Source organism: Sus scrofa, chromosome 18 (assembly GCF_000003025.6).
Source record: "Sus scrofa isolate TJ Tabasco breed Duroc chromosome 18, Sscrofa11.1, whole genome shotgun sequence".
Lineage (NCBI taxonomy): Eukaryota > Metazoa > Chordata > Mammalia > Artiodactyla > Suidae > Sus > Sus scrofa.
In genome coordinates this window covers 51,121,767-51,134,018 of record NC_010460.4, presented here as the reverse complement: position 1 = coordinate 51,134,018, position 12,252 = coordinate 51,121,767, and the positions used below count along the sequence as shown (strand labels likewise).

General features: G+C 52.1%; 1 protein-coding gene and 2 long non-coding RNA genes across 4 annotated transcripts in view; 2 read left to right on the top strand and 1 right to left on the bottom strand.

The window, feature by feature from the left end:
• The window catches only part of BLVRA (biliverdin reductase A), a 53,918-nt gene extending 51,475 nt beyond the window's left edge, over positions 1-2,443 (top strand). For both annotated transcript variants that reach the window (XM_003134889.4, XM_021078651.1), the window contains one exon: positions 2,078-2,443. In XM_003134889.4, the coding sequence (XP_003134937.1) occupies positions 2,078-2,336 (259 nt within the window). In that variant the 3' untranslated portion in view covers positions 2,337-2,443. The remainder of the gene's footprint in view (positions 1-2,077) is intronic.
• Positions 3,735-11,694, bottom strand: LOC110257557. Its single transcript, XR_002340342.1, has 3 exons — positions 11,621-11,694; positions 8,183-8,264; positions 3,735-5,466 (listed from the first exon to the last, which is right to left on the bottom strand). It is a non-coding gene; the product is annotated as an uncharacterized LOC110257557 (long non-coding RNA).
• Positions 6,694-12,072, top strand: LOC106506868. The gene is made up of 3 exons (XR_001302486.2): positions 6,694-7,728; positions 8,713-8,881; positions 11,455-12,072. It is a non-coding gene; the product is annotated as an uncharacterized LOC106506868 (long non-coding RNA).

The window sequence follows — 12,252 nt, the reverse complement described above, 5'->3', positions numbered from 1 at the left end:
TCTTTTTAAACCAAAGACTGTTCATAATTTTTCTTGAAAAACATCTGGGCTGTGCAAAATATTTAAAGCAGCAATAGTTTGAGAGTGTTTCTCTGTGATGCTGGTTGGTGGGGCTGTTGATAATAAAAGAAACAGGCCATTGGATTTTTACAAAAAGAGAAAAGGATTTGGATCCCTCGGGGAAGCCTGACCCGTGTGTGTCTGCGGCATCTCCTCTTTGCTAGGGAAAGGCAGGGGTCACAGATGAAGGAAGAGCAGCACCTGTGGAGAGATGGCAGTGTGGCCCCCGGCTGCGATGCTGGCTGTTTGCGGGGTAGAATTGCAGCCATGGGCAGAGCTGTCCCTGGACAGGTGAAGCCCCCTCTGTTCAGAGCTGGCGGGGAGCTCAGGGGCCTGCAGGGAAGAGGAACTGGAAGAAGTCAGATAGCGCTTCTCAGAGCAGGTGCTGTGCTCAGTCTTGGACTTTGAGTAGGAGTCAGACAGGAAACAAGTCCGCAGAGGCTGGCTCGTTATTGCAGAGGGAAGGTGAGCATCAGCTGAGGGCTTGGGACGGATGGCAAATACCATGTTATAACTGCATCCGAGGAATACTTTCCGCTTTGCAAATTGCGTGTTTAATCTCACGCCACCAGCACCACGTAGAGGTAAAGCTGTATGCTTATTATTTATTTCTTCTGATTAGAAATTGAGGTGGAGGAAACATCCTGGCATTTCGCATTCCTTCAGACTCTAAGACCCCATGTCACATGGAAGGACACGAGAGCTTCTCTTAGAGTATAAAACAGAGTAGTGAATAAGTAGTACTCATACTCATCTTTGGTCACACATTCCAGAACGTTTGTAAAGGCTGGGTACCATTAGCTTTTGAAACCCGGCACTGGGGGGAGTTCCCGTTGGGGCTCAGTGGGTTAAGAACCTGACATAATCTCCATGAGGACGTAGGTTTGATCCCCGGCCTCATTCAGTGAGTTAAGAGCCTGGGCATTGTTGGCATTGCTGTGGCTGTGGTGTAGGCTGGCAGCAACAGCTCCGATTAGACCCCTAGCCTGGGAACCTCTATATGCTGCAGTGTGCCCCTAAAAAAAAAAAAAGACCAAAAAAAAAAAAAAAGAATCTGGCATTGCTGTGGCTGTGGAGTAGGTCAGCAGCTGCTGCTCCAGTTGAACCCCTAGCCCAGGAACTTCCACATGCCATGGGTGCAGCCCTAAAAAGATATATATATATATATATATAATATACATTTTGTGTGTGTATATATATAATATACATTTTTTGTGTGTGTATATATATATTTTTTGAAAAGCAGATTTTTTTTTTTCAATCACACCTGCAACACATGGAAGTTCCTGGCCAGGCATCGACTCTGAGCCGCAGCCTCGACCTACACCAGATCCTTAACTCACTGCATCACAGTGGGAACTCTGGAAAGCAGATTTTGTTTTTCCTGTCATATTATTTGAGGAAGCTTCTTACTTTAGGTCCAAGTCTACTTAGGAGATTTCCCTGTTTTTCATTAAGCGGATAACACACCCTTTCTCTACCGGAAGGACAGAAAAGATAAACCCAGAGAAAGGGAGTTTAGAGAAGTGGAGCCCACCCTGTCCGTGGATGCTTTTGAGCACTGACGTTAAGCTGGGGGACAAATGTGAGGTGGAAAGGGGTGCTTTGTGAACAGGCAGGGGGCGTCTGGGCCTTTCTGGAATATGTGTGGGGTCAGAGACCGCTTTGAGAACAGATAAAAGAACACTAAGAATCCTTTCCCATAAAAATGCACCTACATTTGGAAACAACAGGTGCGTAGAATCTCAGGTCTGGACCCCCTAGAGGGATCCGCAAGGCTCAGGGTAGAAATTTCTGAATAATAAGCCAATATTCACAAAACTTCTGAATAACAAACCAATGTTCACACTAAAATCGTCGACCGAATCCCCAGCTGGTGGCAGAATTGGAAACAATCGCAGAGCCTTTGGGAGGCTGGGGGAGGTCCCGATGCTGCAACTGCAGGGAGGTGGGCACAGAGTAAGGACCTGTCCCGGGCACCCTGGTGAAATGAACACTGTGCCTCTTGCCTCCACAGCCCGCTGACCTGGATTGAGGAGAAGGCACCTGGCCTCAAGCGAAACAGACATTTAAGCTTCCATTTCAAGTCTGGGTCCCTGGAGAATATGCCAAATGTAGGCATCAATAAGAATATTTTCCTGAAGGATCAAAAGATATTTGTCCAGAAACTCTTGGGCCAAGTCTCTGAAAAGGAGCTGGCCGCCGAGAAGAAACGTATCTTGCACTGCCTGTGGCTGGCGGGAGAGATCCAGAAGCACTGCTGCTCGAAGAAGTAAGGGGAGGGGGCATCGCGGCTGTGCCCAGGCAGATGGAGCCTGGTTTCCGTGGAGAATTGCGCTTCCTTTCTGGTCTTACCATTAAACGTGTCTTGGGGGAAACAGGATTTGCTGATGGTCACGGGCCGTGTCGGGAGGGATGCTTGGTTGGGGATGCACGTGGTTGGCCACAGCTGAAGGCTTCAGATGCCCATTTTTTTTCTTTTTTATGGCTGCACTGGTGGCGTATGGAAGTTCCTGGGCTAGGGATCAAAATCGAGCTACAGCCAGATCCTTTAACCCACTGCAACAGGCCAGGGATCGAACCCACACCTCCACAGCCACCCCAGCCTCTGCAGTCGGATTCCTAACCCACTGCGCCACAGTGGTAATTGGCAGGTGCCAGATTTCATTTGCTCTCCCCAGCGACCCTGTAGGATGGGTATAACCAGGCTTGTCTTCCTCAGTGTATTGGAAAACTTCATTTGAAGTCACCCCGATAGTAAATAGCAGATAGGGAATAACAGCAGAACCAGCCTGGAAACCCCGCTCGTGCACTAAACCACCATGAAACCATGCTTTGAACCCTCCTCCCTACCTTAGGAATTTTATCCCCCCCACCCTGACTCTGACTGGGTGACTCTGCCAGGTGTTGGGGATCCTAAAAACGAAGTTCCCATCGTGGCTTAGCGGTAATGAACCCAACTAGCATCCATGAGGACGCAGGTTCAGTCTCTGGCCCTGCTCAGTGGGTTAAGGATCCAGCGTTGCCGTGAGCTGTGGTGTAGGTCGCAGATGCAGCTCAGATCCTGCATTGCTGTGGCTGTGGTGTAGGCCGGCAGCTGAGGCTCTGATTAGACCCCTAGCCTGGGGACCTCCGTATGCCTCAAGTGTGGCCCTAAAACGACAGAAAAAAAAAAAAAAGAAAGAAAAATAGGCCTTTTCTGATATTGGAGATAGGGTGTGTATCAAAGAAAACCAAAGCTGGCCAGTAAAGTCATCGAAGCGGATTTTATTCAGGACGATTGCAAAAGGGGGAAAGAGACCTCAGTGTAGAACTGGGCTCAATTCTGCACACAGTGTGGGCCAGGGGGAATTGATAGCCAGGGAGTGGGGGGTCCGTGGATGAAAAATTACTGAGCGGAATCCTGAGGGATGAGGGGAATTCTGGCTACTCTGACTGGACAAGGTTCCTGCTGAAGGCAGGCCGGCAGGTCGTATCACCATGACAAATCCCTCCCTTTTTTTCCTGTGTCTTTTTTGGTCCTTACCGGTCCTCTCTCAAAAGCGTAAAGAAATCACATAGGAGTTCCTGCTGTGGACCAAGGGGTTAAGAGTTCACCTGCAGCAGCTCAGGTTGCTGCTGGCCCAGCACAGCGGGTTAAAGGATCCGGTGTAGGTTGCTGCTGTGGCTCAGATTCAATCCCTGGCCCAGGAACTTCCATATGCATGGGTGTGGCCATAAAATTAAAAATTTTTAAATGGCATCTATACACTCCCACACATGGGGAACCCATGCAAAATGCTGCGAATTCAGAGACGGGCACAGGTCTTGCCAGACACTGGAAGGTGAACCAGGCTGCTTGACAGATCTGACCCTCAGCATCCTTGCCTGCGGTGCAGTTTCTCTGAACTGTGTGACCTGCTCCCTGGAAGCCCTGGCACCTGGTGAGGAGAGGAGAGCTCTCTAATGAGAAAGATGCAGTTGGGACAAGCCGAGGACCGAAACCCTGAGGCCGGGATGATCAGATGCCGAGGGCGAGGGAGGAGGCATCTGAGCAGAAACTGAGGGACCTGGTAGGATCTTCCCCAAAGTGGGGTGATGCCAAGGCCGACGGGAAGGTCAAAGGTCAAAGCTTAGTTGAGCGGAGGGTTCAGAGGCACCTGCCTAAGTGCGGCCAAGGAGAGAATGTTTGTCATGGGCTTGGCGATGACTAGCTGGTAACTGCTCCCCTCAAGCGTGGTTTGTGTTTGGTCAAGGACTCACATCCACTCATTTAATCGGAAGGCGCCGCAAAGGGAGAAGGGACAGGAGAAAAAGGCCGGGAGAAGATGGACCAATAAGCAGGCTTTCTTCTTTCTTACTCTTCCGTTACAGCGGCCCTTCCCTTGCTCTGGGGCAGCTGGGGCCACCCTGGTATCCCCTCCTACCCCCACCAGTGTGACACCCAAATATTCCTGCCTCTGAGGGCTGCACCCTACCTCCGTCACAATTTCTCACAGAAGTAGAGCAGCCACCAACTCGTGAACATAACAAAAGCAGCAGACTCACCCAGAGAACAAGCTAGTAGAGGGGGACAGAGAGGAGGGCGGGTCTGAGCTCCTTGGGGTAAGAGAGGCTGGATGGAGGGCGTGTTGTACCCCATGGGTACTTTCTAATGACTGCAAACGGGAAGTAACCTTCAAAGTTGTGTGCAAACAAAACATGACTTTGAAAAGATTTGAAGAAAGCGCAGTGACAGATCCCTACTAAAAAAAAAAGAGAAAGACGCCACCAGTATCCCCCAGCCATTTGGTCAGAGTGCCCCACAATGGTGACCCTCCTTCCCCCCCAACCCGGGGCCTAAGGCGCTCTTGACTTTCTTGGAAAATCTAGCGAGGAAAGAGCTATCTTTTGATCTGAGGTTTCAGAACAAAGCAGGCTTTCTGTCCAGCTGGAAGGAAGAAGCCCTTTCTCCCACTGTGCTGGTGGGGCCGGGGCCGGGGTTCTTCTGTCGGAGGAAGGTAATTTACATGGTGCCCTTGCCCCTCGTGGCCCCTCTCTGCTGCTCACCCACGTCTCACGTGGCACAACAACCTGCCACGTGGATAAAGCCACGGGAGACGGAGCACACGGGGGCCCACAAAGCCCAGTCACGCCCAGGATGCACCCTTGTCCACACGGGGGGGAGACTGGGCAGGTACTTCCTTTGCAACGGGTGCCCACCGGCTTTGGGGAAGAGTTTAGTTTCTCAGGACAGGTGGGCAAACCCCTTTGGCTGTCGGTCCCGACCGCATTCCCCAAGCAGCTTCCTCATAATAAAACGGAGGCTTTTTTAAACAGGTCGTCTCTCTCCTGCTCCTCTAGTTTAATTGGTCCCCAAAGCTGGGAAGGAGAAAAGGATTTCTTGCAGAAGTGCCAGCCATATGCTCTTGCCTGATGCCCTCCTGCCTGAAGGAATCAAGTGGAAAAAGGGAACATATTAGCCCATGACACTAAGTTTCCTCAAGAGAAAGCCTCTTGGGGGAAAATCCCTGGACAAGCCAGCCCTCCAGTCTCGGTGACACCGGAGGGGGAGAGACACGGGGGAGGGGACGCTAAGGAAGGAGACCCTTGGGGACTGAGGTTGAGGGTTTGAAGGGAAAAAATAGACTAACCTCTTTGCAAAAGAAACGAGTAGGAATTGGAGCAGAAAAGAAGGCAATAAACTCAAGGGAGCTAAACTCTTGATATCAACATGTGTATGCTGCCCGGCAGCCTTGGGCTGGGAACGTGTTAGGATCACAGATTCCCAGGCCTGCCCCAGACCTGCGGGCTTTGAATTGGCATTTTAATAAGGTCAGGTGGTTCCCGGGCAAGTCCAATTCTCTTGATGCTTGAGGACTGGTCAGGAAAAAACTTTATTCAAGTAAGAAATGTTGCAGGTCAACTATGAACAATGCTACGAAGAGGCTTGAGCAGCTTGTGGAGGGAGAAGATTTTCTAGGCAAAGGGAAGGCTTCCCTAAAGAAATCGCTGAAACCTGAAGGCCGGGAAGCACAGCAGGTGCAGGCAAGGCACTGGAGGGAAGGGCATTCTAGGCAGAAGGAAGGGCCTGTGCTCATCCTCAGCCAGGACTGAGGCCAGCCCTGCCCCTGGATGGAGTAGTTTCGGGCACCTTAAATTTCTTTTTGTTAATTTCAATTGACTTTTCTAAGCTTAGCTGTGTGTGTGTGTGTGTGTGTGTGTGTGTGTGTGTGTGTGTGTGTGTATCGATCTATCTTTTTAGGGCCGCACCTGCAGCATATGGAAGTTCCCAGGCTAGGGGTCGAAATCAGAGCTGCAGCTGCTGGCCTACACCACAGCCACGGCAGTGACAGATCTGACCCGCGTCTGTGACCTACACCACAGCTCACAGCAACACCGTATCCTTAACCCACTGAGCAAGGCCAAGGATCAAACCTGCATCCTCAGGGATACTAGTCAGGTTCATTACCACTGAACCACAAGGGGAACTCCTTGTCCGTATCTTAAAAGAGGGGGTAGGGCCAGATAATTTGTTTTTTTTTTTATTTTAATGGCCATACCTGAGCCATATGGACATTCTCAGGCCAGGGACTGAATCCAAGCCACAGCTTCAACCTCCATTGCAGCTGTGCCAACACCGGATCCTTTAACCCGCTGTGCCAGACCAGGGATTGAACCCACACCTCCACAGTGACCCGAGCCGCTGCAGTGAGATTCTTATCCCACTGCACCACAGTGGGAACTCCAGGACCAGATAATGTTCAGAATCCTTGCAAGGGGGACTTTGAGCAAGAAGGTAGCACGTGTCAAACTGCATCTCAGGATGAGCAGCCCTGAGGAGAAAGGGGGGCAGGGGAGAGCCCAACTTTCGCCCCAGGCCGGAGACCAGAAGAGGGGCTGTCCCCTTGGAGAGAAAGAAGCCTTCACCTGGTGACCGCTGGGTTATCGTAACAACCCGGGACCAGTACTCTGGGCCAGAAAATAGGGTTTCCTTCTTTTTATGGAAGAGACTTCAAGCTAACCTTCCTGATGAATCTTGGTCTACAGAACTGACCTTCAGAACCCAAGAAGGTTTGCTTGGAGAATGTAGAGAGAATGCAGGGGCCTCTGAAAGAATGAGGGTTTATACAGCTTTCAGGAGAAACCGTGGATACAGATGCCAAGAGGCTGCAGCTTGGGGCCAGGAAGTAAAGGGCTTTTTCCTTTATCTTGGGATCTAGAAAGCTCCGACTAGAGGTAGCAGAAAAAGTCGGGCAGGAATGCAGAGTTGCTGCAAATGAGGATGCGGCCACAGAAAAGCATGTCAGAAAGAGGCTGCTCAGTGCTCCATCCTGGAACCCCCCAGCACCCCTGGTGGATTTCTTCACACGGAGGAAAAGCTCCCATGGCAGGGCCCACCTGTGCTCTATGTGAGACCCAAAGCCAGAGACAGAGCGCCAGAGCCAAGCATTAGCCGTTCTGTACCTCCTTCTTCCACTTGGGGGCGCAAGAGATTCACCCGAACCAGTGCTGACCCACCTCCAGGGTGCACCCCGCCTAGCGAGCAGTGTCTTTTTTCACAATCGACGCATTGCCGTGGGATGCGGCCATGGGGCAGAAGACTAGCTTTCAGCAGCTCAGAGAGTAAAGGATGAAATTACAGGTATCTAGCCTCTCCTGGGACCTTGAATTACTGTTCACAGCCCGGCATTTGATTCAGATTTCCAGGTGAGGAGTTCCCGTCGTGGCACAGCGTAAACGAGTCCGACTAGGAACCATGAGGTTGTGGGTTCGATCTCTGACCTCCCTCAGTGGGTTAAGGATCCGGCGTTGCTGTGGCTGTGGTGTAGGCCAGTGGCTACAGCTCCGATTCGACTCCTAGCCTGGGAACATTCATATGCCGCAAGTGCGGCCCAAAAAAGACAAAAAGACAAAAAAAGAAAAGAATTCTAGGCGAGGACTAAATTTACAACTCAGATGCTTGTCTGGATGGGGGCAGGGGGCAGGGGGCAGGGGTCATCTCCTCCTTGAGTAAAGGGAGTACAGATTGTTCTAGGAAGGAGCTTTAGCCTCAAAGGAAGGAATGCACAGAGCAGAGGTGAGTGGACAGACTTCAAAGCCCAGGCAGAGGACAGGGAAGGGCAGCCTGCCCCCAGCAGCTGCGTACGCGTGGTGCCCCCACCTGTCAGAGTGTCTCCATGTGAAGGCTGGCATCAGGGCTGAATAAGCAACTCAAGCAGACTTCTTGGGCGAAGCCACCTTGACTGTGGGAAAAAGCAGGATGTCATCACAGCTAATGAACCACTTGGCGAGGAGGCGAGGAGAGGGATGGCAGGCAGCTTAGCGAGGGAGCCAGGCGGGGAAGGGAGAGGCGGGGGCGGTTGGCCTTCCTCCCGTGTAACAGTCGACTCGAGGGATGAAATCTGCATTTACACAAGGATAGTGCTGTCCCCACTCCTTGCTTTCTGTGTCCCAAATGGGGCGGTTCCACTCGGCAGGTCCCCTCTGCCTCAGCGCGGGGCGATTTTGTGCTAATTGAGCTGCACAGGCATCAGCTCAGGTCCTGCTGCTGCCTGTCTGCAGACTCTGCTGCTTCTCCAGACTTGTAGACCATGAATCGTTTTTCTGGGATAACAAAGCGGTGCTCCTGTTTAAATGGCTCATCAAGATATTGAAGCCTCCGTGTGTTTCCAATCTTCTACATCCACACAGGCTGAGAAGAATGGGTTCATTAAGTCCCAGAAATCCCAAGCAGAAGGAGTTACATGGTGGAAACCTCCCATCGCCGTTCCTGTCCATCCATTTCTCCCGTCTGCTGTCATGAGGCTTATCCATGCTGAAATCCGCCTCTCCATCACTTTCCCCACTTTAGAGTATACAGGTCAGTGGCATTAGTACGTGCGCCGTGCTGAGCAACCACCATCTTTATCCAGTTCCAAACCATCCCCGCAAAGAAACTACCCATCAAACAGTCACTCTCGCTTTTTCCTTGTTCCCTGGTGCTGGGCTGCACCCCATAGGCCTCTAGGCCTCATCATTGCCCAACCTCGAGGCCAAGAAAGAGCCCAGAGACTGCAGCAGAGACATCAATGCGTTCTTTGGACAGGGGATCCCACTCATCTGAAGCCAAGGGTCCTAAGGGGACACCCCGCCATGCACAGCCAAGGGCAGCAATCTCGGCACCTCGGGGGAGAAAGAGGCTCCCATTTATAGGGAGAATTGACCTCAGGTTGGCTCATCAGTTACCAGGGAAACCAGCAGCTGGGGCAGGGGGTAAGTCTGCAGGCGGCTCCTGATTAAGCCCTGTCATTGAGAGGCTTGGGTGGCATGTGAGGGAAGCAGGGCCTGGTTGAGTAGGGATGGACAGAGAGCAAGAGCACAGCCATCTTGAGTGGTCTGACCACACACTTCACCCCTAGACACCCTGCACCCCCCTTACAATCTTGGCCCACCCCCTCCCGCCATATCCCTGGGGTCAGGCTGGGGGAGGGTCCCTGCAACCAAATGCCACAAATGCAATACAGACAACAATAGCCACAGAGTATCAGGAGTAAGCTACCCAGGATGATAATGATTCACCAAGGGGGTGGGCCAGCTTTGGAACCAGGCGCTTATGGGGTGGATAATTCACAGAAGCCCAGAGGCGGGTGACAAGAGCGTCGCCCTGCAGCCCCAGCAAGGAGACTCCTCTCAAGTGAGGACACTGTTGTCGCCCAGTCCGTGAACAGCTGCCCTCCGCTCAGACGAGGGATGAAAAAAAATGACGTTTAACAGGCACGATACAGGGGAGGTTGTGACCATTCAGCAAAATACAAGCGGGGACGGCATCCTGAGCTTACCCCACCCCTGCCTGTGGTTTTGTCCTGGACTTTAGTCACCGCGCAGCCGTCCACTGTGCCCACAGCTGGCACCCAGTACTGGAGAAGCGCTATAACCCCAGACCACAGGGGTTGATAGAACGGTGCTGAGATGTGCAGGCAGAAGATAGGTGGCACCTGCAAGTCCCTTTCTAATCCTAGTCCCCAGAGGGTGGCAAACCCAAATCACTGGGAACACCCAGGGCCATCTACAATGTGCTCCCCTGGGGTAGGTCCCTTGGCAAAAATTTACCAAGGAGTTATTGTCCTGATCAATAAACAACAGCGCTTGGGGGGTCAGCCTTAACTCGGGAGGCGCTGACTAGGTGCCTGTGCGTTCACACAGCTTCGTCACAGGACGACTGCCCCTGGGATGTGCAATCTCAGGGCTTGAGTAAGACTCCCGGTCCGTGTGCTGAGAGCGGGTCTCCGTGGCAGTTGTTTTAGGTCCATTCATCCTTGCGGTGAGCCCGGCAGCCGTGCAGTTGTCAGGCAGGTGGAAACGCCTGGGTGTGTGGTTTGTATCAGCCCATCCCTGAGCTTCATGGTCAGTAGAGTGGGTTGCTTGGTCACGCTCAGGGTCCATGGGGGTCCTGTATGTCCTGCATAACTGTTCTAGTCCCCAAACCCTGGTTTTTCACATCGCTCAACCTCTTGTAATGCCTCCCACGTGTGGTAACACACTGTAGGCAGCATCCCGCTGTGGTTCCACCCACTCATTCATGACCCTGCCCCATCCCTGGGACCAGAAGCCCAAGGCTACCTTTTTTTTGTATTTTTCTAGGGTCGCACCTGCGGCATATGGAGGTTCCCAGGCTAGGGGTCAAATCGGAGCTGTAGCCACCAGCCTACACCACAGCCACAGAAACAAGGGATCGGAGCCGTGTCTGTGACTTACACCACAGCTCACGGCAACGCCGGATCTTTAACCCACTGAGCGAGGCCAGGGATCGAAGCCACAACTTCATGGTTCCTAGTTGGATTCGTTAACCACTGAGCCACGACGGGAACTCCCCAAGGCTACTCTTTTATGGCTTTGTTGTGGCCCCAGGCCCCAAACAAGCCCTGGCAGGTAAGCGGCCGCGTCCAACACACAAGCCTGTTCCTGATGTAATGTCCCTAAAGACTGTATCTCTAACTGCTCAGGTGTAGTGGTTGGGGTTACGCTTGTCTCACCAGACCTGGCAACGCCCAAAATTTGGTAGATAAACTGGGTCCTTGCATTGGTCTCTACTCACCAGTCAGAGGAGCCACGAGTGCAGGGCTACTTTTATTTTTAAATTTATTTTGATTTTTTTTTTTTTCCCAGGCCTGCACCTGCGGCCTATGGAGGTTCCCAGGCTAGGGGTTAAATCAGAGCTGCCGCTGCTGGCCTATACCAGGGCCACAGCAATGTGGGATCCAAGCTGCATCTGCGACCTACACCATAGCTCACGGCAATGCCGGATCCTCGACCCACTGCAAGAGGCCAGGGTTTGAATCCGCGTCCTCATGGATGCTAGTTGGATTTGTTTCTGCTGCACCACGAGAGAACTCCAGGGCTGCTACTTTTAAACTGCAAAGAAACTGATTCTCCCTTGCTGTCTTTATTCCCCAGCGCTGTGGAGCTGGTGGGAGTTTCCTCAGCTTCCTGACTGGCTCACCAATTGTGGGGCTGCACCCCGCAGGCCTGCAAGCCTTGTGATTGCCCAGCCTCAGGACTGAAATGAGAGCCCGGGGACAGTGACAGCGACACCAGTGGCTTAACAGATGGGGGATCTTACATGTCTGAAGCAAAGAGTCCTGGATCGCATCTCCACCACGCACGGCCAACCGCAGACAGAACGCGACAGCCAACTTCCCTGCTTAAGAAAGCAGGAGACTCCCATTTATGAGGGGAATTGACCTCAGGCTGGCTCATCAGTTACCAGGGAAACCGGTCACGCAGGCAGTTCCTGATTAAGCCCTATAATTAAGAGGGTTGGCTGGCGATGCGAGGGAAGCAGGGCCTGCGAGCAGGGATGGGCAGAGAGCAAGAGCACAGCCACCTGGAGTGGCCTGACCATATACCTGGCAGCCACTAATCTCCTTTCTCTGTGGATCCGCCTACTCTCAACACTGCATATAAATGGAACTATGCATTAGGTGGCCTTTTGTGTCTGGCCTCTTTCACTTAGCACAATGTTTAAATGCATGTCTCATGTATCCAACCATATTCAAATAAAGTGGGTTCTGGCACAGGTTCTTCCTCTGTCCTTTTAAAAAGAATACAGAGAAATGGGAGTTCCCGTTGTGGCTCGGTGGGTTAAGAACCCAACACAGCATCCATGAGGATGCTGGTTGAATCCCTGGTCTTGCTCAGAGGGCTAAAGATCTAGAATTGCCACAAGCTGTGACATAGTTCTCAGATATATCT